General features: G+C 38.7%; 1 protein-coding gene across 1 annotated transcript; it reads right to left on the minus strand.

Annotated features, from left to right (window-relative positions):
* Nucleotides 1-593: 593 nt before the first annotated feature.
* On the minus strand, nucleotides 594-23,106 carry nudt4b (nudix (nucleoside diphosphate linked moiety X)-type motif 4b). The gene is made up of 5 exons (XM_041780803.1): nucleotides 22,654-23,106; nucleotides 14,038-14,148; nucleotides 10,148-10,192; nucleotides 9,891-9,978; nucleotides 594-6,850 (listed from the first exon to the last, which is right to left on the minus strand). Exons 1-5 carry the CDS (start codon nucleotides 22,747-22,749, stop codon nucleotides 6,630-6,632), a joined length of 561 nt encoding a protein of 186 aa, XP_041636737.1. The 5' UTR covers nucleotides 22,750-23,106; the 3' UTR covers nucleotides 594-6,629.
* Nucleotides 23,107-27,330: the final 4,224 nt, after the last annotated feature.

A 27,330-nucleotide genomic window follows, 5' to 3' on the forward strand; every position in this document is an offset into this window, starting at 1 on the left:
AAAGTAAAAGTACACACAAACTACTCAAATATAGTAATCTGTGTAAATGTGATCAGTTACTTTCCACCTCTGGATACAAGAGCCAATATACTCTACAATGTGAGCTGTTTAACCACCTAGGGATCAGTATGCTAGTAACGAGTTTTTATGAGTAGGAAGATGTGATCTGTTTCTGACACAGAACCACAGCAACACCCTCTTTTTGGCTTCAGTTGTAATGGGAAACCAAAGCCAGACACAAGGGACAGGTGTCTTTCCAGGGAATAGAGCTGATGTCTGTGCCTGGAAGTTATGACCAACTTGTGTAGTTAATAGCCATGCAAACAAGGATAGTAGTACATTTTTGGCAGTGAAATTTTATTTGACCAAAGGTCGGTGACTTCTTCTTTTCTGTACCGACATTTGGCTGTGTCATCTTGTTGACCTGTTTCTTCCCCAAGTGAGACTGATATTATATTCTGCTCTATTGTTGCTCTCAAACAAGCCTTGATCACTAGGTTACACTGTCCTGGAGGCTCACGGTCAGTGTGTTTGAAGTGTTAGCCGCCGTCATCTAATACAGTAACCCAAAAATGTCAGCCAATAAACAAGGCACATGGAGATGTTAATCCCTGCTGAGAATAGAGGGTAAGGGTGGGAGGTAGCTCAAATTTTTACAGTGGGGCCCGACGACAACATTTATTTCATCCTAATTTTGCCTCACAGCTGCTTTTACATGAAAAGAAGAAGCAACGACAGTTACAATTTCTCCCCTTTAATGCAATCTTTTCTCAAAAACAATCTTTCCAGTCCAGGTTTTCACATTTAAAGTTTCTGTGAATAATATTCATGACAAAATGGAGACAAAACTTTTGATTAAAAATGTACTGGATACATCATGCAACATTAAAAGTGTGTTGAGCAAACAATCATGCTGTCTTTAATTCACATAACAGCGCTCATTTAGTGGATGCTTGTGTCATTTTGTACCTGAGCACATACATTTCATTCAGGGGTTTGTATCCCTATGGTCATGATTCATCCATAAAATGGGCATTCACAGATCAACATAGATCCAAACATAGAATCCAGCATGTGGATGAGAAGGTGTTTGATGGCATTATTGATCTGCAAAGACTCAGCATAAATGGGTTAATCAATAATGATCTGGATTGTAGTAAAAGATTGCCAAGTGGATTTTAGAATCATTATTAAGTAAAAAGTAAGTGCCAGTGGTTTAGTAGTCATAAATTCAACAATAATAATTACATAATCACTAAAAACTAGCACATTTTAAAAGAGTTTATTCTAATATGACAATTAAGTTTATCAAATAATTTTTTTAATGACTTTTCCACAAAGCAGTTAGTCTAAAAATCTCTTTAAAATGACTTTACCACCTGAACACTTACATAATTTTCAATTTGGCACATTAATTCACATTCATGAATACACATTAACACTCATAGAGCTTTAAGGTCGCTGGATTCTCCAGACAAGGCTCATCATTTATGATTGCTGATTTGTGATGTCTGCAGATGGGACTTTATCGTGGAGCAGCTTAAAGAGATCAAAGTTCTACAGTAGTCGGTAGAGGTGTAAGTGAGGAGATAAGATTTTACACTAACAAAAAAGCTTTGACAAGCATTAAATTATTTGATATATTAAATATAAAGCTTCCTCTGGTCAACACATCCTGCTTTTGTTTTCCAAAATTGCATTTCTTCCTCCTAAAAAGTTATAAAATCCCAATTTCGTGAATTGTCAATAATCATTATTACACAAATATGTGTCTGACACAAAACGATTAGTAAGAAGCTATGTAGTTTGTAAAAAGACGAGATAGTACAAGCACTTTTAAATCTTCAAGATTCAATCTTTAAATCCTCATTTTGTGCTGGATTGTTCAGTGTCTCATTCTAAAGGGCATTATTAAAGTCCCTGTAAAGTGATACAAAAAAACTTTATTTTAGGTTTGCTGTATGACAGGCCACCATGTTATGAACCACCAGGCCAAATTTCAGTCACGAAAAAACATCTCTAAGTTGATCAAATTAAGCTTCAAAACATGAAAAACAAGACAGTAAAATCTGCTCTAGTGGTGTGGGCGTGTCAGAATGAGCTGAAGCCACACCCACTCACAAGGAATACAGTCCTGTATTCTTGCCTGGCTCTGTGCCAGTGTGGAGAGACAGAAGTTTGGGATTAAATGTACTGTTTTCTGGCACAGATCTCTCGTTATGATACTTTCAATGATCTGTGGGCCACTGTGGCTGATTTGGGAAATTTACCTCACAGTGAACAAAAAGAGCATGTAGTCGACTGTTAACTTTCAATAAAGGCAGTGACATCACATAACAACACACTGTACTGTGATGAACTGCTCTGTGATTTTATTTCATTGTAGCGTTAGGGTAAATCCCAATCAAGAACGGTGATGTCATGGGCTCACATTTTTCGTCCTGCTCAAATAAAACCAAGCCAGGAAAAGGGTGAACAACTTTCTAATGGTCTAATTCCAAAATTCAGTCGCATGTAGATCTGTTTCCACATGTTAACACAACCTCATTCCAACACATCTAGTGTGTTAAGACACAAAGTTTAGATTCAACTTTACAGGGACTTCAATGGGCAAACATTTGCAAAATTCAGTTTAAAGTTTTAACTGTCTGTATGTTTAACTTTGTCAAAGACAAACAAACTCCATACCAGCATCCTAAACCTGTGGCACATGGTCGTTGATACAAACATACTGTACATACTGTTCTTGGTGGGTTTTTTTTTCCTGCCATTCATACATTTTTAGAAAAAATATAAAATATTAAGAGAAAATTTACATGTCCGTTCAAGTTAAAAACACAATGTGGCTCTTCAAAGCTATTTACAAATCTGTGTGGTTACTAGTCGTCATTCAGCTGATAGAACAGGAGTGAGAGGGCGCCTCTTTTCAGTGAGAACGGCTAGATAAGAAAAATAAATATTTGAAATGTAACATTGGAACTGCTATTGGATTGAATCCATTTCTCTTTGGATTTCTGTCTATATTTGCATCATAGTGTGTAGTTGGAGTCACATGGAGAGAGCATTTGAACCAGAGACATGGATGAGTCTGTTTCACCTTTGAAACATTCAAAAAGTACAAATAAAGTTATGTATGATTGTTTAAATTATTATAATCCGATTTTCTGGTACAGGTTGCAGTTTGAACACAAAACTTGGATCAGGGACTCTTTAGACTTAAGGGCGGCTCAGACTGCACAATTCTTTTGTTTTTTTTATGACGGTACCATGTCAGACTGTGCGACTTAAATCTTGTCCCGTCTTGGCTGACAGCCTGGCCACATTACAAGTGTGATCCCACAGTTCACAGGTTATCAAGGAGGCGGGTTGAAAAGTAGCAATCACCGCTACAACAGAAGAGCTCTGTGATGCTAGCTTTTTCATGCAAAACAATTATGGAGGACGACAATATGGACCGGATAGCTTTTAGACAGAACGTGAGGTATGAATGTGATAACTTAAAGAAATATGGCCTAATTAGCCTTGCTAACACTTAAGGTTTAAATTGTAGATATACATAAAACCCGCGGAGGGAGAAAAGAAGGGATTCGCTTTGGTCTCCTATTGGTACGCATAAGGATGCACATACCTGACCAGTGGTTCTCAACTAGTGGGCCGGGACCCAAAAGTGGGTTGCAAATGTATGCCAGGAAAAAAAATATGCGGCAAGAAGTATATGATGTATAAAAGCCCTAAGTGGACATACAGTACATTTTTTTCTTAGGTTTTCTTGTGATGACAAGGAAATTCCATTATTTTTCTCAAGATTTTAACTTATTTATCTCCTAATTCTGGATAACAAGGTTGGATCTCCCAAGCTAATCAGGGTATTTCTAGAGAAATTACCAAATTTCCATGATTTATTGGGAAAAAAGGAATAAACTAAAATGTATGCATAGTTGTCCTTCTACTGTTTTGTTCTGCTTATGATCCAAACTGTAACATTTCCATTTAAAAAAATTTAAGAGTTTGAATATTTTGAAAAAATTGGGTCAGAGTATCCCGTAAGGAGGTGTTGGTGGGTCCTTCTGCACGGCCAGTTGAGAAGCACTGAACTAGACGACACTGCAACAAAAATTCTGATATGCTAGTCTTGTCAAATCGAATCAGCTGTGACAATGCAGTTGGGGCAAAATCTGGCTTAGTTTGTGTAATCTGAGCTGGCCTTTAATTAAAGATCCTGTGAGGAGCTCTTGGTTTGAATCAATGTGGCGCCCCCCTGTGGACAGGTGTTACATTTAACAATGTAGTCCTGTTTCTGCTTACAAAATGACTTCTGGGAAAGAAAAGTAACATTTAGTTGTTTCAATTAATGTGAACATTAGCTCTAAAAAAATAATAGGGCTGTCAAAAGATTAAACATGTTAATCGCAGAAAATTCTTTAGTTAATCGCAATTAATCACACCCTTTTTTCCACATTTTAAAAGTCCACTCTTGCATTTTATCTATTTAATGTTGTCATTTTGGATTGTTCTACTGTCTTAAATTAAGGGTGACTGACTTCCTTTTTGGATACAGACCTGCTCCTAGAGGTAGATTGAAGATTTAAACTGGACCATGGAAAAGAGAACTTGTTATGGATTGAAAATGAAATAAGAGATCATTCAAAAAGGTTCAGATGACTTTGGACTTGTCCACTGAGCAGTCTGTGAGTTTTTAAAGCAAAATGACACTTTAAGAAGCAGTGTTGGACTTATTTCACATCACTGTGGCTGCAGGGAGGCACTGATATGTCTTAACCAACGTGCTGAAAGGGACAATAAAGCATGTGATTAATCACAGTTAGAAAAATTAGAGCACTAATTGTGGACCTTAATTTTGTAGCTCATAAGAAAGCATTAACATTTCATTCAGCCTGCTTCAAAATCCAGTTAAAACTTTATACCGGGGGCTTTAAAGGGCAATCTTAAACTATCGTGGGCAAATTTAAAGGCTACACAAATAAAAATGTTCAACCCAGCCCAAGAAGAAATGTGCCCTCTTGGTTGCAAATAAGTCAGAACAGTTATGCAGTATGTGGATTTTAAGCTCCTAGATGGCTAATTTTATCTTAGCCATGCAGCACCATGAGACAAAAAAACCTGCTCAACATTTCTTTTGTAGAACAGTTTTAAATAATGTGATAAAAAAAACTTTTTTGAGTACCAGAGTTGAGATAAACTCAACTGACCCTAGCAGCATGCAGTACCTAAGGCAGAGATGGAAGTTACGCCATGAAACACTTTAACAGCCTGGGAAAGGTGTGAATGGCATGTGGCTCGAATGGACAACAGACAGGTTCGTTGGATCGGTCAAGGCTAGCAGACTCGTATGGTCATAGGCGTTGGTTGAAGTTTAACTATAAACACAGTGGTGTCGTGTCAAAGGCTAACAAACACAGTGTCTTTACTTAGATCCAGTTTTCATTTACTGAGGTATCAACTCGCTCACAGCTGTGGTGTCAGATATGAGCATCTATGACCTTCAAGCCTGACGTAAAGAGTTAAAATCCATTTCTGTTGTGCCATTTAGCGTTTTTACCCCCTTATAGTTGACTGTTTAAAGCTCCTGTGAGGAACTTTTAGCTTGTGTTGATCTGGTGCCCCCTGTTGACAAAGTGATACCATTTTCCACATAGAAAACTGCTTTGATTTTACAGTCAAACTTTTAACTTATACTGGGAATTTGTTGTGGAAAATGTAAAAAGGAAAAGTCTGCTTTTCTCTGACACCTACCCTGTGGTTTCAAATATTCAAAATAATCTAGAAATTCTCAACTGTTACCCACATAGTCTCATTTGTTTTTGTTGCTCATACAGAGGTGTTGATAATAATTTCAGTCTGTGTCACAACAGGCTAAAAACTCCTCACAGAAGTTTAAAGATGTTTTCGCTTTAGTTACTTCTACTTTAATGCCATTATTGATATTCTGGGAAACAAATATTAAAGGCTGCTTTGATTTTCTTATGCTACATAAAAATGACAATATTGATAACATGGTGTAACATAAATTAAATGCAACAGAGAGCCTTGACATGTATCAGAAGTGGATTCCTTCATTTAGAATTGGATTTATGTTATGTAATATGAAATTATTTGTTAATATCATGGGTTAAAGACTATGGCATTGGAAAACCTGGAAACATTCCCCATATGGATGTGCTTTGTGGTCAATTTCTCTTTTATTGACTAAAAAGCAAATCCATTCTGTTAAAAATGAAATAAAAAACTGTCAGTGAAATAAAACAACTCAAAAATAACATTCAAACAGAGTTATTGTAAGGCATTCTTTCATGACGGCATTCAAACCAGAAGAGACGACTGAAGCTTAGCGTTCTCAAGCCGCAGGTCATCTGTCTGGTGTTTGTCAGCAAAAGAAAAAGTGTTCTTGAAATATTTATATCCACAGTTTTCCTGTCAAGAGTTTTTAGTCAGCTCCACCAGGAGTCTTTAACAGTTCTAGCCACGGCTTTGGTCTGTCCTGCAGCTAAAATGGGAAATTATAGACAAGGGAAAGCCGTTACTCTGAAGAGTCATTAGATTCATGCAAGACTGTACAGACTTTCAGTCAGCTGTCCCTGCTTGACGGGACTCGACGTTCAGGTGCAGTCCTATCTGCAGGAGGTGCCCAACACGGCGCCCGTTGAGGTGGTGGTGGCTGTAGCGCTGTAATGGGGGTAGTTATCGTTGGGTGGGGGGCTGGGGAGGATGGAGTTTCCATTGGTTGGAGAGCAGCTAAGCTGAAGCCTCCTAAGGTACTCTGCATGGACAGGTTTGTGGCTCTGCAGCACTTTGATGGCCTCGTCCACGGTGAACCACTCCCGCTTTCGGCCTGCAGGGGGAGACAGAGCACCATGTATGAATGAACAGGGACTGTCATTGTTGTCCTTGAAACACTCAACAAATATTGTCTCTACTTTTAACTTGACTATTTCTTCTGCTCCATAGCAAAACCATGGAGGGAAGTTGTAAAATTTAATAGCCGCGATACGTTTATTTTTTATTTTTAATGGGAAGAAATATTTCTCAGTTCTAACAGGAATTAGGAAGTACGAGTCAACAAAGGACGGACATATTTAGCATGACAACATACAGCGTGTATTTCAATGATACCAGGTGTTTTAAAACAATACCCCCATTTTAATGGTTGAACATTACTAAGGCTTTAGAATAAATACAGAAAAGAATTCAACCAATATTGAATCCAAAGGACTTCCATTTTTGTTGCTGTCGTATCCAAACAGATATCAATATGATTTGATTTCTATCAGTATCATGTCTATAGTTTACTTATTTACTTATTGAGTGTCCACACTATGCAGTACCAGCAGTGATGACCTGCAATCGGAATTCTTACTTGTCTGCCTCTTTTGCATCTAGGTTTCCCTGCACACGATAATAAACAGTGAAGCTGCTAGCAATGCAAATGAATGGGGGTGAATTAGCCATGAGCTAAGAGTTTAGCAGTTCCTCTTTAACAGCTTTTCTCCCTCATTTTGTCATAAACATGCTTTTATAGGAAACAGTGATATACTATTAAGAAAATAACCCTTGTAGGGTTCTAGCTAGATTGAAATGAAAACACATTTCAAGGAGCCAGACCGGATTACAAAACACGCAGCCAGTCTGAAATCACCATTAAACTTTAGAGCATCTTCTAAGGACGTAAGTTCTTTCTTTATCACTTAACTTCCAGGTGCATTTCAAGAACTTGTCTAACAGTCTGAACTACACTTATGTATCTGTGTTGATATCTGTATCAGCTAAAACAGATTTTGTAAATACTGGCACATGAAGTTGCACCAATGTAAATAAGCTCCCAGCTCAAACAGCCAATCACAGCACTTTCTCTTATGCATTTAAATATGACATTGACGTCCCACTAATCCCTGCATTAATGCTGATTGACCACGCTGCTGCTGTTGCTGGCAAAGCTTCACCTCCTCCACCCCAGCCTCCTCCTTTATAGCATAAAGCTTGTTGCACCCTCATATTCAGATTCATGCTACTATGGAGTAACTGCTTTTGAACTAATTTTATCGTATTCAGTATGCTTTATCATAAATGTTTGTATCTATATGAGAGGTTTCTAGCTGTACGCTCCCTAGAAAGTCAAAGCATGCTGCTTGACTAACCCATGGAGCAGCTTTTGAGCAGAGCCTTCTCTGCCAAGTAAAACTGTGATGAGAGCGTTCCTGACTGAACTACATTTTTTTACTTACTGGCAGACTTCAGCAGATTACATGAATTGGCAGAGCTGTCCTCAATGCATGCCAGCACTCTTAACACTGGCTACACTACCAATCCATCTGGATGATGGCATCCCAGACCACCGGTACACATCAAGGTGAGTTCAAACCTCGCATTAAGGATTCACACATGGATAGGATTTACCTAGAAACTCAATGAGGGTTTTCATAACACCAAAAATCCCATCAAAATACAATTTATTAGGTAGCTTTGCTTGTTGGATGAATTGTAGAGAACAGTAAGCTAACTCTTTCATTTTATTTATTTTTAATTTGTGGGTTTTCCTTTTTTTTTTCTTACTCACTCTTTTTTTTCTAATTTTATCCCTTACTCTTCTTTAATATGTTTAAGGGTTTGAAAGGTATTAATATGGCAGGATGAAAGAAATAATGTCTGAAATTTTATGGCGTATGCAAAAACCTGCAATAAGGTATTTTTTTTAAAAGAGGTAACATATTTAGTTTCCAAATGTCCAAAATGAATGTTAATCCAGGTTGATGCAAAGTCTTCACAGAGTCTCTGTCTCTCCACCATTTCCTCCCCAGCTTCTTAAAGGTCCTCCTCACTACTCCTAACAGTTTAACACAGTGTTACTCAACCAAAGACCCAAATTGTTGAAAAAACCTTTGTAAGAGCCACAATCTAAGTGGTGAAAAGTGGCAAAGTCAGGTCTAAGTGGCAATAAACATAAGTTAAAGGTGGCAAAGCAATCAAAAGAGATGGCAAAAAATGGGTGAAAAGGGGCAAGGTGGGCATAAAATGGGAAAAAAATGGGTGACAAGTGGCAGAAATGGGAGAAAAGTGGGAAAAGGGGGCAGAAAGTGGAAAAATGGGTGAAGGTGAAAAAAGAATGGGTTACAGTTGGCAAAAAATAGTCCAAAAGCAGCCAAAACATGGCAAAAATGAATGAAAAGGGACTGGGCAGAAAAAAAAACGCAAAAAAGTGGGAAAAAGTGGGCAAAGACAGCAAAAACAGGATAAAAGTGGCAAAAATGGGCAAATAGTAGCAAAAAAAGTGGCACAAACAGGCTAAAAGCAGCAAAAATCGATTTAAAGTGGCAAAAAAGAAAAAGCGGCAAAGATTGCAAATATGGGCAATGAAAGTATACAGACAAAAATAAAGGTTGGCAATTAAAGCCAACTGTATAAGTGTAGGAATGAACTGATCAATGTAACTTGCAATGGGTGATTTCTGAGGTCAAAGTCCACTTTTTTAAAGGTCTTCTGGGAGAATAATTCAAATTAAGACATAAAAGAGCCACATGTGGCTCAAGAGCAACTCATTGAGTATCACTGATCTAAGATTTGTTAATAACTTTCATCTTGACCAGGATCTAGTCAAGGTGATTGAAAGGGCAAATTTTTGGGAAAGCTGTGTGGATATGGGTCCTGATATCCAGCCCAATGACAGCTGTAATATATTGCAGCTAGGATCGTCTGCAGCTAACACCAGAAGCCTCGATTTATGGTTCCCTCTTGTCACCACATACCCCAGTGCCCGTATAGCATCCCCGCAGTCCACTGACGTTCACATAAATTAAAAGACAGCGTATTATGAAACGTAATCCTCCTATAGTATCAGCCCACACTGGAGGGAAAGCAAGGTGAAGGGAGAAGCGTACCTATGTTGACAGAGTCTTCCCAGGCCTCCAGTGTTTCTGTGACGGTCAACACGTAGACGTACGTCCGGTGTTTCCGATCCTGGTTTTGCTAACCGGAGGGGAAAGGAGAAAAGGAGAGTCAGTATTAAGAAGTGTAATTGTCCTCAGAGAAAGGATGTTTTGCAAAAAGGTGCAATTTGCCACCCTTAGCTCTCTTAAACTCATCTAAGGATAGGCATAATTAACAGCCTGAGTAGGTGGCAGTCATGAATGCTTACCTCAAACACACCAAGCAGACGTCCTAGCTTGCCCTTTACACCAGCCTGAGGAAGAAACAAAGAAAAGCATTAAAAATATTCTTTTTCAGACTATTTTTAAAGTCAGGGACAGAGTAATAAAGGTCAAAAACATTTGAAAAACAGCTGTGGAACCAAAGATTTATTCCTCTTTTTCAAACAATGGGTATTATGCACAATATTTCAATGTTTTCAGGTACGCCTCCATGTACTGAACCCTTCTGTAACCTTGCAGGCTCTAGTTTGGTAAAGAAAAGCTTGATAAACTTACTTTTAGATTTTTGCTATCTGTTTTTGCAGATTCTTCAGGTTTGTTGCAATCATTGTTTCTCTTATAATTTATGCATAATTAGGTGTGCGTTGCAGGGATATACAGGTTATATAAAGTCTTTAGGATGGACTCGAGGACATTAATGCTGCTGTGCTTCTTCTAATGGCTTTTTTTTAGTGAGGTCCTCTTACCTGAAAGAAAAACCCAACACGAACCCTAAGAGAGCATTACAACCAAAATGTCATAATGTCTCTTTCATAACACTTAACAGTTGCTTTATGAATTCGGATGCACTTCACACGAATCAGATTACTTGTAACGACATAAGACATCTGTCCTTTCTCCTTCTCTAGTCTCCCCTGCTCAGCATACTTCACAAGTGTCACTCTGCCCTGCTGATGTGTCCAGCGGGATGGACTGCAGGATGTGTGAATGCACAGGAATCCAGCCAGGAGCCAAGTTTAGACCACTGACGTGGCTTAGAGGGGGACCTCTGGATACCAGTGGACACCTCAGGCACTGAACTACGGACACAGTGGCCCTTGGGGAATCTCAGACGACTATTTTGAACCCTACTTCTGGTTATTCCAACTCTTTATTTACTGGAAAGGAATGATGATGTGAGAGATGTTTAGCCTTTAGGATGCACAGATGTGGACTCACAACATTTTACAGGATTTCTAATAATAATCATAATGACTGGATTGACCTACTCTAAACTAAGACATGCGTGATGTCCTGAACACCCGTATGTTATCTTAATCAAACTTGATGTAAACGCGACTTAAATAGTCAGTGTATTGGACTACCCTTTAGTCACATTTGTTTGAAACTTTAGCTGTAACAGTAAATGTGTTAAATGCATTTGATATAAAAATTTGACAGTCGCCCCTTTCACACATGCCCTTCACCACAGGAAATTTCCCTAAACTTTTCTAGGTGAACTGCGTCTCATGGTGGGATCTTTGTGTTGTAATTAAGCTGCTTCAAGTCTTTTCTGCTCACCACTGAACGTTGATGCAAATGCACGTAGCAATGACATGACAGTGTACGACTTTGCTGCTTGTCCACCATCTTGAAAATGTTGTAACAGACCCCTTTTACTTCTTTTTGCCTCCCAGGAACACCACACCATCACTTGGGGAAAAAATCTCATTCCACGAGTCTGTCCTGACATTTTTAGAACTTGAACTCTGAATCTAGACAGTTGGAGGAACATAAAGCCATGTGAAACCCAAACCCACAACAGCCTTGTGACTGTAGCAATTAACATGTGGTGCTGAAACAAAGTTCTGCTGTTGTTCTGTCTCAAAACTTGCAAATTCCATCTGCAGCTGAGTAATGTTGGTGTCCTACAGTGGAGGAGAAGCATGACATAATACCTTATGCTTCACCAAACCATTCCCCCTATGTGCATTAGCCCATGAGGCAATACAGGAATCGCAAGTATTCCTCCTTTAAATGACAATGAGTGTAAGCACCATATGTTATGTGAGGTTTATGACATATTATAGCATAGGGTTCCTACACACTTTTACAAATCAAATTGAAGACTTTTTAAGACCTGAACTGAGAAAAATGAACTCTTTGGTGTGGCAAACTGTCAAAAACAAAAAGTCAAAGAGTTCTCAATTTTCTGATTGAATGGACTGTTTATGAAATGTCAGATGGTATGGGACAAATACATTTTTTTGGTCGTAAATGCCAGTATTTGATGATTCTGTGAAAATGCTAATAATTATCATAACAAATTTCAGCAGGTGTGCTAAGGTGATCGAGTTTATGTGAAAGCAGAATAATGCTTTTGTCTGGGCAGAGCTTTTAAAATAAGGGTGGGTTGCAAGAATTTTACTTGGTACCCCAGATTTTAGAGGTCTAGACTCGTGTTTTACAACAATACGGACTTTATTAAATCATAACAAGTAGTATAAAATAGGAGAGGGGTCCTCCCCCAGGAAATTTTGAGCAGCCAACACTAAATTCCCTGAATTCTGGAGAATATTTATGCACAATATGTTGAATAAATACATTTAGAAATACAAAATTGTGTATTATTAATAAAAAAGAACACTATTTCCTTTTTAAAACTAATGTCCTAGTTAGCTTGAATTTTTCATTTTTCACATGGTCCTTTTAAACTGAGTAGTTTCATATAAATCACATATCACATGACAGAGTCCTGTTTACTGTTGTATCGACTGAAAAATAAAGACCGTCTAAAGCTAACCTGAAACATGAAATAGTATAAACAACCAAAATAAGAGGGTTAACTTATTAATGTTTTGCAAAAATACTTTAAACATTTTTTAAAGTTTTGCAACCTTAGCAACACTGACTGTAGCATTTAAACTCTCTAGATGTGTGTCTTGTTTTTGCCGTCCAATTATTGATCTGTTTTTACAAACTGGTCTATAATGCACTCAGATTTGTTTCACAGTTTGTCCGACTTTTTTAAATAACGCTCTAAAATGCTGATTTTCTAACGTGAGATCACTGCGTTCTCTGGCATTTACCAGGCAGCACTGCAGTAAAAGATGCTAATTGTAACTTTGACAAGCATATAAGCAAAAAGAATCATTAAAATCATGTCAGCTAGGAGGCTCAAGTTGGATAAAAAAAACCCATCTTAATCAATGTGTTCTCTAAAATGTAAGATCTCTTAAGAGGAAAATAAAGACATTTTTAGGAGTTTATAAGGCCCTTAAATTTCAAATGTCCATATTCTAGACTACTTTTCAGGGATCTGCAGGAACCCTGAGTGTAGGCATTTAAAGTATTACAAATAGGTTTATTCCAAATTCTGAATACATTATTCAAGTTTAAAGAGCTGTTCTGGTCTTTGGATTTATCTGGATGTGGGTGTGCTCAGATATTAAATAAAGTGTACGATACATTCTGCAAACCAGTCAGAGAAATAGTGACTTGGCAGCTGTACAACTGTTCATATTAAGCCTTAGATTTACAGGCAATTATGCCAATTTAGGTGAACTATTTCAGGCCATGAGTACAGAGCGACTGAAGATCGCCAAAGAGAGTTTATTCTGCAATATGAAAGAAGCTTACATTACACAGAGATAATTAAATGTTTTAGCTAAATTGTGGAATAATCAGAGGCATCTCCAGTATTGTATTCATGCTAACTGTGAGAAGGATAGGGAACTGATTTAAAGATGTCAGACTATTTCCTCTGGGCCTTTTTTCCAGACAGTTGTTTAGTTTTTCTTCATTGTCACATGACCGTTCCTATTCCTATCTTAATTCATTGTGGTTAAATTGAACTGAAGGAAGATAAATATCAAAACTTGGCCTTTATTTAGACCTTAGGTTTCTTGTTTACAACAAAAACAGCCCTGTTCTTTGATTTTTCCTGTTAAGTCCCTGTCATGTTTGACTACAAATTATGTTCATACCCTGTCTAATACTATAGATATAAGAAAAAAAATTAAACCATTACATGCTACTTTTCCTTTAAAAACTGCTGTGTTCAACCTCCCATGTGTTCCTCATCGAGTTTTTATTTACCTCATAATGACCTCACCTTGGAGTCGAGGCTCAGCTTCATGTGATATTGAAAACGAGCTGAATTCTTTGGTTTACTCACCTCCTCAAACACCTCTCGTACTGCCGCTCCACACGGCTCCTCTTCTGGCTCCATCCCACCTCCGGGGACGATCCACTGGTCTGGGTGCCGACTGCTGCTGACAAGCAAAACCTGAAAAAGAAAGCACAAGTTTAAGAGCACGATCATTTCTTTGCTGTGGAATAAAAGTCACCCAAAAGACACTGGAGTTCAAATGTGCATCATGCAGAACACCTTTTTCCTGCACCCAAGCTAATACTACTTGCTTGACTTGTTTCCTCTTTTCAGCAGCCTTGACATTGTCACATTTAAACTGAGGACTCAACATGAGGCTTGACCTCTGACCGCTTTGACTCAGGTCTCAGGGACATAGCATGATTGATCATGGGTTGCTGCAGCTGCTGCTGTTTCTTCTATGTTGTTGCTAACTGATTCTAAACCAACCACAGCCCTGAGAGCTCAGAGACTCTATTTTGATACAATACTTGTTACAAACAGAATGACTCATACTTTTAAAAAGAAGGATCACATGAAAACAGCAGGAGAGCAGACTCTTTTAGAGTAAACTGTTGAATTTTTCAACTAGTTTTGGCTTCTCTTTTTGCCCAGTCATTAGATATAAGGTTGTCAAAACGTGGAACTTTCATACTTTCTGATGTCACGTTTTGAAACATACAATCTGTTATTTCAATGATTGATCAATAGTATCAAAATATATTAAAGTTTAGGTAAAAAACTACATCCTTTTCATAATTTAGGTGATATTTTTGCTAGTGCTTCTATGAAAAAATGCAAGCAAACCTGATAGCTGCCTAGCTTGCACAACAGCATTGATAATGTGCCAGAGTTTCGTAATTAAAGACCAGAAATGACCAAACATTGACCTCTATTTTTGTCCCGTGGTATTAGAAATTACACTGATTTTACTAGAACTGTGTCAAACTTTCAACTCCTGTATCCTGGTACTTTCTAATAGGTTTTTTTCTGCATGCAAGAGGCATTTTGGGGATTTTTTCAGCATTGTGATGTGGTGTTGAAATGGTTCCAAAACAACCCAACCTCTGCAAACAATGAGTTTAAACCAAGCATGAACCATTAAAATTCTGTCAGCACTCCCCTGAGTACCCTGCATTGCTTGAATTACACTACAGTTGCAGTGAAGTCTGATATGCATGGATCAGATGTGCCTGTGTCTGCAGTTTTCCCGCAGTATCTATATGGCAGCTACAACAGACGTATGCACAGCTGCTGTAAACATTTACACGTTTTCAATGAGTGTTGCGCCATTTTTATTTCTTCCACAAATAAACAGGATAAGATAAAGTGTTGTGATTGTCATTTCTGTGTTACTTCAAAAATATACAAATACATGCATCAACCACAGACATGTTGAGCAGCCTGTACAACATATGGTGAAGCGTTCACTCCTGCCAACAATCTGATCGCCACGACCAGTAATCTGCCAGAGGAGTCAGTCTGTCACTTAATCCAAACTTAGCTTTCTTATATCTTCCCTTACGCGCTCTAACTGGATTACGGCTGCACCGGCCAGAGGCCTTTTGAGGATCTGCTGAGGGACGAGGCTCTGGGGCAAAACCGATTGGCCGGCACATGCTCGGGGCATCGTAATTGGCGATGAGTACTGTCGGTTGCCCTTCTCCCTCACGTGCCACGTTTGCTCAGCTGAGCCACCTGCTTATTCTCAGACAGATATAGGTTAAGATGAAGGGCAGGAGGGGACGGGGCTACATGCGAAGAGCTATACGGTACAGCATGAATGACAAACATGCGGCAAGTGAAAGCTCAGTAAATTTTTTTGGAGATGTCAGGGTATACGAAAAAAAACCCACGTCAACGTTGTAAAGCAGGTGTTTGTTCTGAAGAGTACAGTAAGTGGCATTTGCTAGAATGTAGGGACAATACAAATACAACATTTTCTCAGAGGAGTGCAAACTGTTGTTGAAAAACAATGAAGAGATAATAAGAAAAGAGATTAAAAGGTACCAAAGATGATGCCAAAACAATAGTTTCTCTCAAGAACTTATGGTCTAATTTTGGTAGATTTAGGTTTTGTCAAGGAATTTGTGTCATAGAAAAATTTTTTTATCAAGCTTCTTAAACTGAGTGTCATCTCAGAAAGTTATTTCTATAGCTGGGCAGTGTGATATCACAACAGTTCACACAGTAAAGGCTTTTAAGTGGTGAAAAAAAATTTAAAGGACCCATTTGTTTCTTTGTGTTTTGGATGTGTTGGATATTCCAGAGCACTCCAGTCAGGCAATCACTGTCTGACTCTGTGTGCCTATGTGTTGAGCTGCAGCCAGCGAGGCTTAACCGGAGATCACTGGTGTCAACGTGTCCTAAGCCAACAGCGTGAGATGTATACAAAACAAAAGCCGCAGAGCTTCCGGGGCAGCAAGGACAGAGCAGATTTTTGCTCTGGTTCCATTTTTATCTTTTTGTTGCTGTGCCAGAGGAACTCCTCAGAATACAGTGCAGGCTGCATTTAGTTTTGCTTCAATGGATTCAGGAATGTAGAGCCCTGAATCGACATATTACAAAGTGGACTTAATTAAGAGTTGTTTCTTCACATGTGCCCATGAGATGAATACACCAACATGTTCAGAAGAAGGAGCAGCAAGGGGTTGGGTGTTGCCTCTAAAGAAACACTTGAAAGATGCATTTGTCATCAAAACAAAACCATGGCTGCGAGCTTCTACTTATCTCACTGAGTACAGACTACAGTCACTGGGACAGGTTTTGGAAACTTTGAAAACTACCTGAAAAGCAAGTTCCTTAAGTGTCTATCCACATAGACTGCATTGCAACTTAAAACAATTATTTCCAACTATTCAGTCCAGCCAGATGTACTAAAGCGACCATTTGACACCGTCGCTGTGTGACAAATATGTTCTTTCACAATGAATTCAAATTTGATGTTATTTACCACTGTGTGTGATCGGTATAGAGAAGTTACTTTCATGTGGTGCTTAAAAAATCTAAATCTTTTCACTGCTACTTATCCACAACTACTTTACCACTTTGAACTCAACTTTTTAAATTTTAATCCAGACTACAGCACATGTCAAACATGCATCTGTTTTTCTTTCCTAATATGACGCATTCACCAGTGACCCCTACAGCAACCATATTCCAACATATCTAGGGTGTTAAGACACAAATTTTGGATTTCACTTTATAGTGTCATTAAATTCTTAACATGGTACTTTCAGAGTACAATGAAGCATTTAATCAAAACCTCTGGCTTTATGTCAAGTATACAGGCGTCTTTTTAGATCCCTTAGCTACATCTTTCAAGCTAAATAGAACTCATCCGTCACTTCAACTTTCTATCCATTACCTCTAGCCAACTATGACACAAGTATGTAATACCACCAGCAAACTATGAAGCAGTCATGTATTAGCTTAAGCTATCAAGCATTTTACCATTGATATTTCTTTTTGTAAACTAGCTAGCACTTAATTACTTAATTTTTTTTCAATTAGCTTAGGCTAAATAGGCTATCAGTAGTTTAGCTGTTGCTTTATTCAGCTAGATATTGTTCTATGAATTATTTACACTGCTTTTAGCTACCTAGTAACAGCTAACAAATTGCCTTTAGCTAACAGTAAAGCAACAGTAAAAGTAAAGCATTTAGGCCTAAATGGTGGTGGTGTGAGCACAGAAACCCCACTAATATTTGGAAAGGGACAGAGTGAAAGAGAAGCCCCCCAACCCCCAAAGGGAAACTGTAGTTTTTCCCAGTGACATTTAACCGTTTTGCAACTCACAGCACTTGCTGAGGTGCTCCTATGTGAAAAAGGAGTTGGGCAAATTCTGGGGCAAACATAATAAATCTCCTCAACAAAAACAGGACGGACAAATATCAGACTTGTGATGGTCTCTTATCCAAAAATCTGTAGCAACCATCCATGTTTACAGTAAGAGCAAATAGAGGTGGTCAGTCTTTACTCATATTCTCAATTTAAACTACATGAACAAGTAAAACAGAGGCTCTGACAGTGAGTCTGGCATGGTTTCAAACAGGGACAGCAGGCAGAGATATTCTAGAGTACATTAACACCACCTCCCCAAGGAGGAACGCCTGTAGCTGTCAAATAAAGAAGGCTCCAAATGCCAGGTCAGACCGGGTGCTGGACGGAGAGAATGATGGAAAGTCTCAGACACATAAGCACGCAAGAGCAGGGGGTGGAATCAATAGTGCTAAGACAGTAATATAGTCACAGCATTACAGGTAAGAGGAGTCGTAAACAGTCGAAGCAAAGGCAAAAGCAGGAGAGGCAAAGACAGAGAGGGTGAACACCCACATTTCTGACTTTATGATACAGGATCCACTAAAACTGATAACCGCCTCCTCCCATTTCCAGTGCAACAATATTTACAATCTGCTGCAGCGCCTTCAATATGTAGCCTCCAGGTTACAATCTGATAAACACGGAGCTTACTGCAGGTCGATCAGAGAATTTCTCCTTCACTCTTAATGACGCATGAACTTCTGGTGTTATATAAGGTTTATTTTAATAAAGCCTCAACACCACGAAACACAGATAGACACAATATGCTGTCTGTTTGCCTCTCAGACGGATGGTACACTGGGAACACATCACTGGAGCAAAGGGGAAAAGCTGTGAACAAATCACTGAATATTATCACCTTGTAATTTGATATGCTGCACTTGTTAGTCAACAGTGTCTTATTTAGGCATCAAGAGGAAAAGCAACTTCCAAAGGGAATTCTTTTTGGCTTTTTGGCAGCTAAGTGCTACATCACATCCACTCAGCAGTAGGAATATAGATGGTTTATACAGTGTTTTTAATAGATGAAAATTAAGGCAGAAGAATTTGGTATCAATAGCTTATTTCACTGCCAATGCACACTGTTACTGTTATTAAGCCTTAAAGCTACCCTTAAATCTATATAATTAGGGATGTGGCTGATGAATTGTAACAGTATGTTGGGAGGCTTAATGCCCACCGCAGCCATCCCTTGTTCCCTTTTACAAGGCTGATCAAAAATAAGGAGATTCTAACATGGCCACCACCATCAACAGGCTTCATCACGCCTCTTCAGAACCACTGGGGCCATTACTGAGACCACATCCATGTTTTATACAGTCTGTGAGTAGAGCTAAGAGAAACTGCAGTCACCAAGAACAAGCCATTTCACATTCTAGTCACTGTATTGGCTGATTAAAAAATCAAGAGTATCTACAACTTATCTTGGCAGACAAGCCCCAAGCCCTTCATATGCTGTTTAACTCAGATGACATGCTCAGCTATCACTAGCATGCCGCTGCACCTCTGTCAGGTTCCTATTTTCCCCTGTTGTGAGTTTAATTGCTGTCATTGAGTGCCTTACCCTGAGAGCTCAGCTTTCTCCTCTCCTCTGCAAAACAAAACAGTCTAGCATGATGTACGGTTCTTATTTCACCAAAGTCAGGTGTCCTGTGTCTACCGACTGATTATGTGTGCACGGGCATGTGTTTAAGGAAAGTATTGATAACACAATGGCCCATGGTTCATGCCTTTTTAGACAGAAAATTGCCATTGTTGGCACCAAATATTGAAATCAGAGCCCCAGATTGTTTTTCCGCCTTCAAGCACACTCATCTCTGATTGCATGAATAGACTTGCCTTTCAAAGCTTGAAAATCCTGAGGTCTGTGGTCACACCTTAACACTTTTGTTGTCACAATATTCCGTCCGTCCTTCCCTGTGACTACAAGTTATACGAAAAGATTCCCAGTGTACAGCACGTTCTGAGAAAAAATTACGCAAGAGCAGCTCTTTCATGGTTACAGTTAAAACTCAACCACAAGGATGACATAACATTTACGCATGTCTAAGTGAGAGGATATGTTGCCGTGTGCTTGTTTAAAGCTTCATATCTACTGTATGTGTTATTCAGCCAAACACCAGGGAGCTCAGGCAGAGCACTCTGCCAGTCTACAGACACCAGACTGGACTGCTTTTACAGAATATTGTGTAACACTTTGTTTATGCCAAGCTCAAAGAGGAGGCTTATTTTAGACTTGCAAGAATATGACACAATAATAGAGATGTGGACCTGATGTTTGGGTATAAATATGACTTAACAAGGGGGAATGGCTATTATTAGTCCCACATGAAAACCCAGTAACTCCTGGGACATAAATATATGTGGATAACCAGTGAAGAGACAAAACACAGCAGTAGTCCTTAAACCTAGCCTGTCTAGGCTGAGTGTTTACAGCATATGTCACCATGAATTTTGCTAATAATGTTCATTTTCTGCAAAAGGGGACAGTTTAGCATCATCCATAGCTAATCTTAAGCATGTTAAAAACTGCACATCTTGAGGTTTGGGATGTTACAAGACCGGATTTAAAAATTTTGATACAATACTAGTAAACTTCAAATCATGGTAATACTTGTTTGAAGAAAACAGGGGCAACAAAAGAAGTCCCTATTTTTACTGTTTTTACTGATCAAAATTTGCAAGTTAACCTCTGCACATTGCCTAAATTGCACATATACATTGGGAACAATTTCAATTTCACTTTTGTTTATGGCAGCCTTGGAAATCAGTTAGGGATGCACAACATTATCAGCATGATATCACTAATGGCAGATACTAGCATAAAAATTCAGTTATAGCTATTGGAAGATATAAAAAATTCTGCCAATATTTAGAACTGATAATTTTGCTTTAAAATCTGCTTTCATCAGCTGTAAATATTGACTGTACGAACAAATGGGCTGTACCAACAGACCTTTGCAGATTAAGTCTTTTACTTTACATAAAAATCTGACATTAAGTTTAATACTTTTTAAGACCTTTTTCAAGACCATCTTCATAAATGTTAAAACTACTACATTTTCAATTTCTAAACTGTTGCATAAACAAGTTTTGTATATGTTTTGTGCCAATAGTAATATATAAATGTGTCAACAAAGAAACTCAAATGTCAATTATATTTATTATTATAGAAAGAAAATTAGGCCTTTTGTGATTCTTTTTAGACTAGAGCATGAGAATTAAAACCTGTCATTAGGTAGCTGACAGTGGAGGGTCTTATTTTTCACTTGAACTGCATAAAAGTAGTTTAACCACAATGTAGAGGCACTGATTTACATATTTTTCACGGCACTTTAAGCTTAAAAAAATGAACGGCATACAAGGTTTAAAGAACAAACAAATACAAGGTATAATTGCCTATTTCAGGATACTTTAAATACTCTTCAATTCTGATTTTTAAAGCATTTAACGTCTAAAGGCTCTTTAATTTACTCTGAAAATATAGAAAAACAACAAATATAGTCTTGCATTTAAGACTTTCTAAATACTTTTAAAAAGCCTTTATACTGGCTAAATTAATCTAATAATTGTTGATACTTTTTAAGACCTGGTGGATACCCTGGCTAATGTAATGTAGACTGGATATTTCTTAGCTATGCAGCATCAAAAAACTGACAAACTCACTCGAGACAGCCATTTTTAGTTAAACAATCAGGTTGGTCACTTTCTCTTTTTTTTTAGGTTTTGTAGATTTTTTTCCTTTAAATTTTGAAGACTGAGTGCGTGTCAACATGTAATTATTTGGCTAGATATGGGTATTTTTCTGTTAATTTAATTTGACTCTTACAGTTTCGTTTTTAAGGCCTATTGTTCGTTTCCTGTTGTCCCATCCAGTGTAACCTTACGTTTTGAAAAACGTAACTCAAAGGCGATATCATACATGTCTCTGTATTCTTAATAAGATAAATGGTAGGAACACTGCTGAATGATAAAGTAATCTCCTTCTAAGTAATTCTACCGCACTGTACAAGTCTTTCAGACGCCACAACAATAAAGTCCGTCACTCCTTATTCATTATTTACTTAGTAATGGTCCCTTTAAATCTTCATTCACTTTAGTGCTACGCAGCTGCCCGCTCAGGGCTGGCGGGATGCAGCATGATAATGAATGGCTGCTACGTGGTCATAGATGCATAGCCTGCTTTGAAGTAAAACTGGGGCACGCCACATTTGACGATTATGTTAAATAATGAAATTGAAATTCTTGTGTTATCACCCGGCACGAGCTACTGTGAAATCCGCTATTTAAAGAAACATGCAGCAGAGAACCTCGCCCCCTCTGAGCTACTTCAAGGTTGCAAGAAGCTAACAGGAAGTCAGCGCGCCCGCTTTCAAAATAAAAGCATTGCTGTGAATTCCAATAACCTTCGAATGTGCTACTCGGCCAAAGTAGTTTTATTTTGACATTCCTCGCCGGTAATCGTCTGTTGCCAATGTCAGTTTCCTTGACAACAAGTCTTTTCTCGACGTGCTTCTCAAACTAGCCTAAACTGGATGGCCCAAGGCGCATCAACAGCAGCAGCAGTATCAAGGAATCACAAACCAAAACACTGACATAAACAGAGAGAAATGTCACTGTAAATATAGTTTTACAGAGAGGGGCGAGCCACTAATCAAATCCCATTGACATTAATAAATCATATCGCCCTTTTTATCCATAAACAGCCCTCTGTTTTTGAATGACTAGGGGATGACTAGGCCACAAAGTCCGACATAACTCGTCCTATGTGTATTTAATGTGTTTCAGTTAAGGATAACGTTAGACTGCGGAACCTCTTACCTCTTCTTCACGTTCGTTCTTGAAGCACAGACATGCTGCTCGTTTTTTGAAGCCCTCGCCATCGTATGTCCTGGTCTGGTTCGGCTTGAGCTTCATTGTGGATTTATTCTGCCTCCTGAAGATAGAACCGGCGAATAAAAAGAGCAAACAGGAGGATGAAACGAGTTAACAGCAGAGCCGCCGCATCGTTATTGCTCTTTACATCCGCGGTCCGAGCTGGTCAGAAATAAGGAGGAGGTGGGAGATCCCAAGGTACCCGTCAGTCAATCTTGATTTATGTTTTCCCCATAAAATCACCGCGGTGGATTAAAATCAAATCCAAGTGGGGGTTCCAGTCTTGTCTGTGATTTCCAGTCGGCGTTGTGTGTGCGGTCCCGCAGGCAGAGGGATCTTATGTAGACACCAGCCTACACAGCACAGCCCTCCTCTGGGTCCATTTGCGCATGGCCGCTGACTCAGTACAATGAACGGACAGACTGGAGTTTTAGTTAAACAGATCACTCCTCTAAGGCAGGAATGAGCTCATTGGTTGGGACTAGTCTCAGAGGGAGGGGCTACACTTCTGGTCAAAACAGCAACAATAAACAAATGCGTAATTTGTGCTGATTTACACCAGATTATGGTGCTGCTGAACAGGGGGCAACTTGGCAAATTAACCTCTTGGTTTTCAGAGAGTGCAGTCAAGGTGAGGATGTCCATCTAAAGACAAAAGATTCTTGTGCACTCTGTCTACTGCATGATAGCATCTTATCCACCAACATTATTCTCTTATGGTTTTACACACATTCTCTAGACTGCAAAGGAATGTTAAACAACTTAAAACCATCCAATGTAAAGACGTGATTGTCCTATATAATTAAATTATATAATATAAAGCCCCTTCTAATGCACTGGTGTATGGAAATTGAAGTCTTCTGATGGATGGTCTAGACCCCCCCCCCCAAAAAAGATACTATTAGTAAAATATGGCACAGCCACACTGTCATGGCCATTAACTATACAGTATATTAAGATGGACAGCATGTCTCTGCTTCCATTGGTTGTACAATGGTGAAGCCGGAATACAAATCTATGTTGGGTACTTCCATCTTGTGCTGGTGATTTAATCTGGAGTCAAGACACAAAGGGAGCTGGCCGAAAACTGGAATTAAAAAATCAAACTAAAAGTTATCAAAGCTATCAATATATCCAAGAACCCTCAGGTCACTACAATCCATCACAAAACAGATTTTTGTGTTGGTTTGAATCAGACACTCATGTTTATGGGACTGCAAAACCACATTACTCAAGAGAGACTAAGGGTTTAACAATGATTTAATTCACAAGTATGAAAATGTTTGAAACTGTGAAATGTCCTTGGTCTATAGACACCATCGTGATGTCTTTATGAACTTCGAGGGGAAGTGAGGCCAACAGCCAGGTAGGATGCCCCCCTTTGGGGTCTAGACACTGGTGGATGAATGGAAGGAGTGGGATTAGATGAGGAATGGACTTCTCAGAGCTTGGCCCATGCATGGAGGAGATGACTCGGCAGTGGCGATGAAGGGATGCAGAATGGCAGGCAGGAGCTGGACCTGAACACTGACAAGATGTAATGGAGGTGGCTGGGGTGGAGGAGGGTTGCAGCAGTTGCACTGAGACCAACAGACTGACTGTGGAGAAAACAGATTTTGAAATATGACAGCTGCAGTATGATTGGATTGAGAGGGGTCAAGGCAGAAAGGGACTGACTCAGATTTTAAGACAGGAGATACCCATATCAGCTGATTACCAGAGGAGGAAAGGGGAGACACGTGAGTGATTATCAATGAATGAAAGGATGAATGCAGAAGAAATAGTCTTCTTGCTTGAACTTATGCTTCATTAGACAAAGCCTGAGTGACTTCAGCCTTTTGGTTACGGACTTTTTAGTCCAATCCAGGGCAGCATCCATATTGAAACAAGGTCTTCAATTAACTGTATTCCAGCCTAAACTTTTATTTGAACTAGGCTGTAAGCATGTTTATTTCTCATGTGAAATCAGGCATTTTTACATGCGACATCTATGCGACTTCTTGTAGTACTGACGTTTTTGCTTCATCTTCCAACCACAGCCACATTGGTCAACAGATCAAGATATTACAGCTGCTCTTTTAGAGTCAAATTACAGGCAAAAACAAAACTACTCAGATGAAGGATCATGTAAACACAACACAGTATGGCAACTAGCTAACATGACAGGATCAAACTTTGACAGAAATTTATTTGACATGAATTTTAAGTTCATAGTTTGATCCATATCCCATCTGTTAACATGGAGAAAGTGGGGTTATGACCTATCTGGAAGCCAGCCAGAAGGGGTCTAAATTTTATGCTTTCTCTTCCAGGTGGCTGTTGCTCCTTCCATCTTAATCCACAGTCTAAGCATGGCCTTTTAAGTTTTTAAGTTTAGATGAACAAGAAAAGTCCAAAAACATTCATCTTGTCTAGAAAGCTTTCAGTAGTTCAGTCAGTAAGGAATATTTTCTGGATCTATAAAGTTGTGACAAAAATGGCAATATCAGTCAATATCAACCTAATGTTTGCTGTAAACCGGCTTCATTTAAAGCATTTAACCCTAAATCAAAGCTCTAAAATCCACAAATATGTTAAGATTGCTATATCAGTTATAACCAGGCCAATCTCTTGAGTTATTAACCTCGGGCTCAGCTCAGTGTTATGCCATACCCATATAAAACCAACGCTGTATGCGTCAATATAAAATCAGCCCTGATATTTTTATTGCATTTTTTTTTTATGAGAGTTTTTGTTTGAGAGTTCCATGTTTTACAGTTCCTTCTGCTGCAAACACAAGCAGTGGTTCATTTGCTTCCCTTTTGTTTGCTTAGGGAATGCCATAAAGTAGATGTTACAACATGTTTTGAAGTTCCACTGTTGTAGAACGACAACTAGCTCATAAAACTCAACTTTAACAACAGTTTTTATTTCCCACATTCAGTATTTCGCATACAATTCTGCTTACATTCAAGTAAAATCACTAAAAAAGCTATTCTAGAGCAATCTAAAAGTGTAGAGGTGTGTACATCTTCAAGCAAGTCAGTGGTAAAGCTGGTAATTGTAGCTTTATTTCCAACTTCTTTATACTTTATGTGAAGCTTTCATCACCACAACTATGGGCTGTCATTCAAAGTAGTTATAATTGATAAGTAGAGACGCCCTGCTTTGCTCACCTCTCTTACTTCTTGTTTTTAATTCAGGATTCTGTTGGATGGCAACTGCACTCACTGAGGTGTATTTATCAAACTGCAGTCACTATTTTTCTTCAGCTGATAAATTTCACAAAATAAGACTGTAAAGCTGTTAAAAGTGGCTTACCTGGTTTGCTGTGAGCTACTCACAAAGCATTCTTGGATCGCTTGCAGTGTTGACAAGGCCACTTCTAACAGCCTTACCCTCTCACCGTGTGAAGTTCATCCATGAAATAAAAATAGTTGTTTACTATTATGAATTTTGTATTGAGAAAAGTCCTCAATTCAGATCATAAAGTAAGCAATGAAGATGGGCAAAGTAGGACTACTTCTAAAACAGGTCTATACATAATTTAATCCCAGATTAGACCTTTGACTTTTGTCAATACAGTTGAATTAAAAAAAAAAAAAACACCTAAAAATGGAAATACATTGTTCCAACAAATTATGGCACTTCCCTCCTGAGATATACCACGTTTCAGATGAACAGTCTGTGAGAGTGGCCGTCCAAAATGTTCAGTCTGCAGCCAGAACCCTCTAATGCACAGCAGACGGCAGGGAATAATAGAGGTCCATCACAGCAACAGAATGGCAGCTTCTAGCAGTAGTTCCTAGTTTCTGATGTAGGCCTAGCAATCTTTGATGTCACATCCAACATGTCCACAGCAACAGTAAGCATGCCATGCCTGTCACAGTAGCTAGACACATCCCAATACTACTATGAAAATTAAGTAATTGTACCTTTAAATCTTCAATAGTTCATATGATTTAAACACCTGATCTAATCATTTAATCATATCAAAGGTATTTACAGAATTGTTAAAGCATAGTATGAAAGAAACATTTGTAGTAATTTGGTGTTTTAGTGTAAGGTCAAAGGTCACTGTGTTGTAAGACTGGAGGTGTCCCTGTGAATAATACTCGACACACCTTACAACCCCTCCTCACTATGCACATAAGTCATCTGTCTGAAATCAAGTCTGATTGTACGCCAATGTTTTTAGGTGCATTTCTGTTAAATAAAGTGAATTATTTATGCTGTAAGATGTCTGAATTGTTTGTTAGCAGAAGCAACTTATTCAAACCATATTATATTTGGTTTGAGAAACGACTGTTCATAGATGAATGTTTAACAGCAGGAAGTGTAGCTGAAATCTGTGTGCTGTTTTAAATCCCTCAGTTCACCCTCGACCTGCAGCCTGAGGATGAGCCACATGTCGTAACTCACCGGATAACTTCAAAAGCCAAACAAGCGACAAAGATTGATCAAAATGAGATTGATCAGAGTGGGTCAAAGAGTGAGACAGTCCACTTGTTCATGGACTGTTGATAGAGATTCCTTATCTTATCGGTAAAAATGTAGCCTCTCACAAAAAGATGGGCTTAACAATTAACACTGCTGAGGGTCTGAGACATGTCAACTCAGACAAAAACACACATCATGGACAAC

Source organism: Cheilinus undulatus, linkage group 23 (assembly GCF_018320785.1).
Source record: "Cheilinus undulatus linkage group 23, ASM1832078v1, whole genome shotgun sequence".
Taxonomy (NCBI): Eukaryota; Metazoa; Chordata; class Actinopteri; order Labriformes; family Labridae; genus Cheilinus; species Cheilinus undulatus.

What these genes read in the sequence shown, in the direction of transcription:
- nudt4b (XM_041780803.1), bottom strand. Translation starts at nt 22,749, where the DNA reads ATGAAGCTCAAGCCGAACCAGACCAGGACATACGATGGCGAGGGCTTC. An exon ending in AGAACGAACGTGAAGAAGAG is followed by an intron (nt 14,149 to 22,653) that starts GTAAGAGGTTCC and finishes TTTCTTTTTCAG; the next exon opens with GTTTTGCTTGTCAGCAGCAG. An exon ending in TACGAGAGGTGTTTGAGGAG is followed by an intron (nt 10,193 to 14,037) that starts GTGAGTAAACCA and finishes TTTCTTCCTCAG; the next exon opens with GCTGGTGTAAAGGGCAAGCT.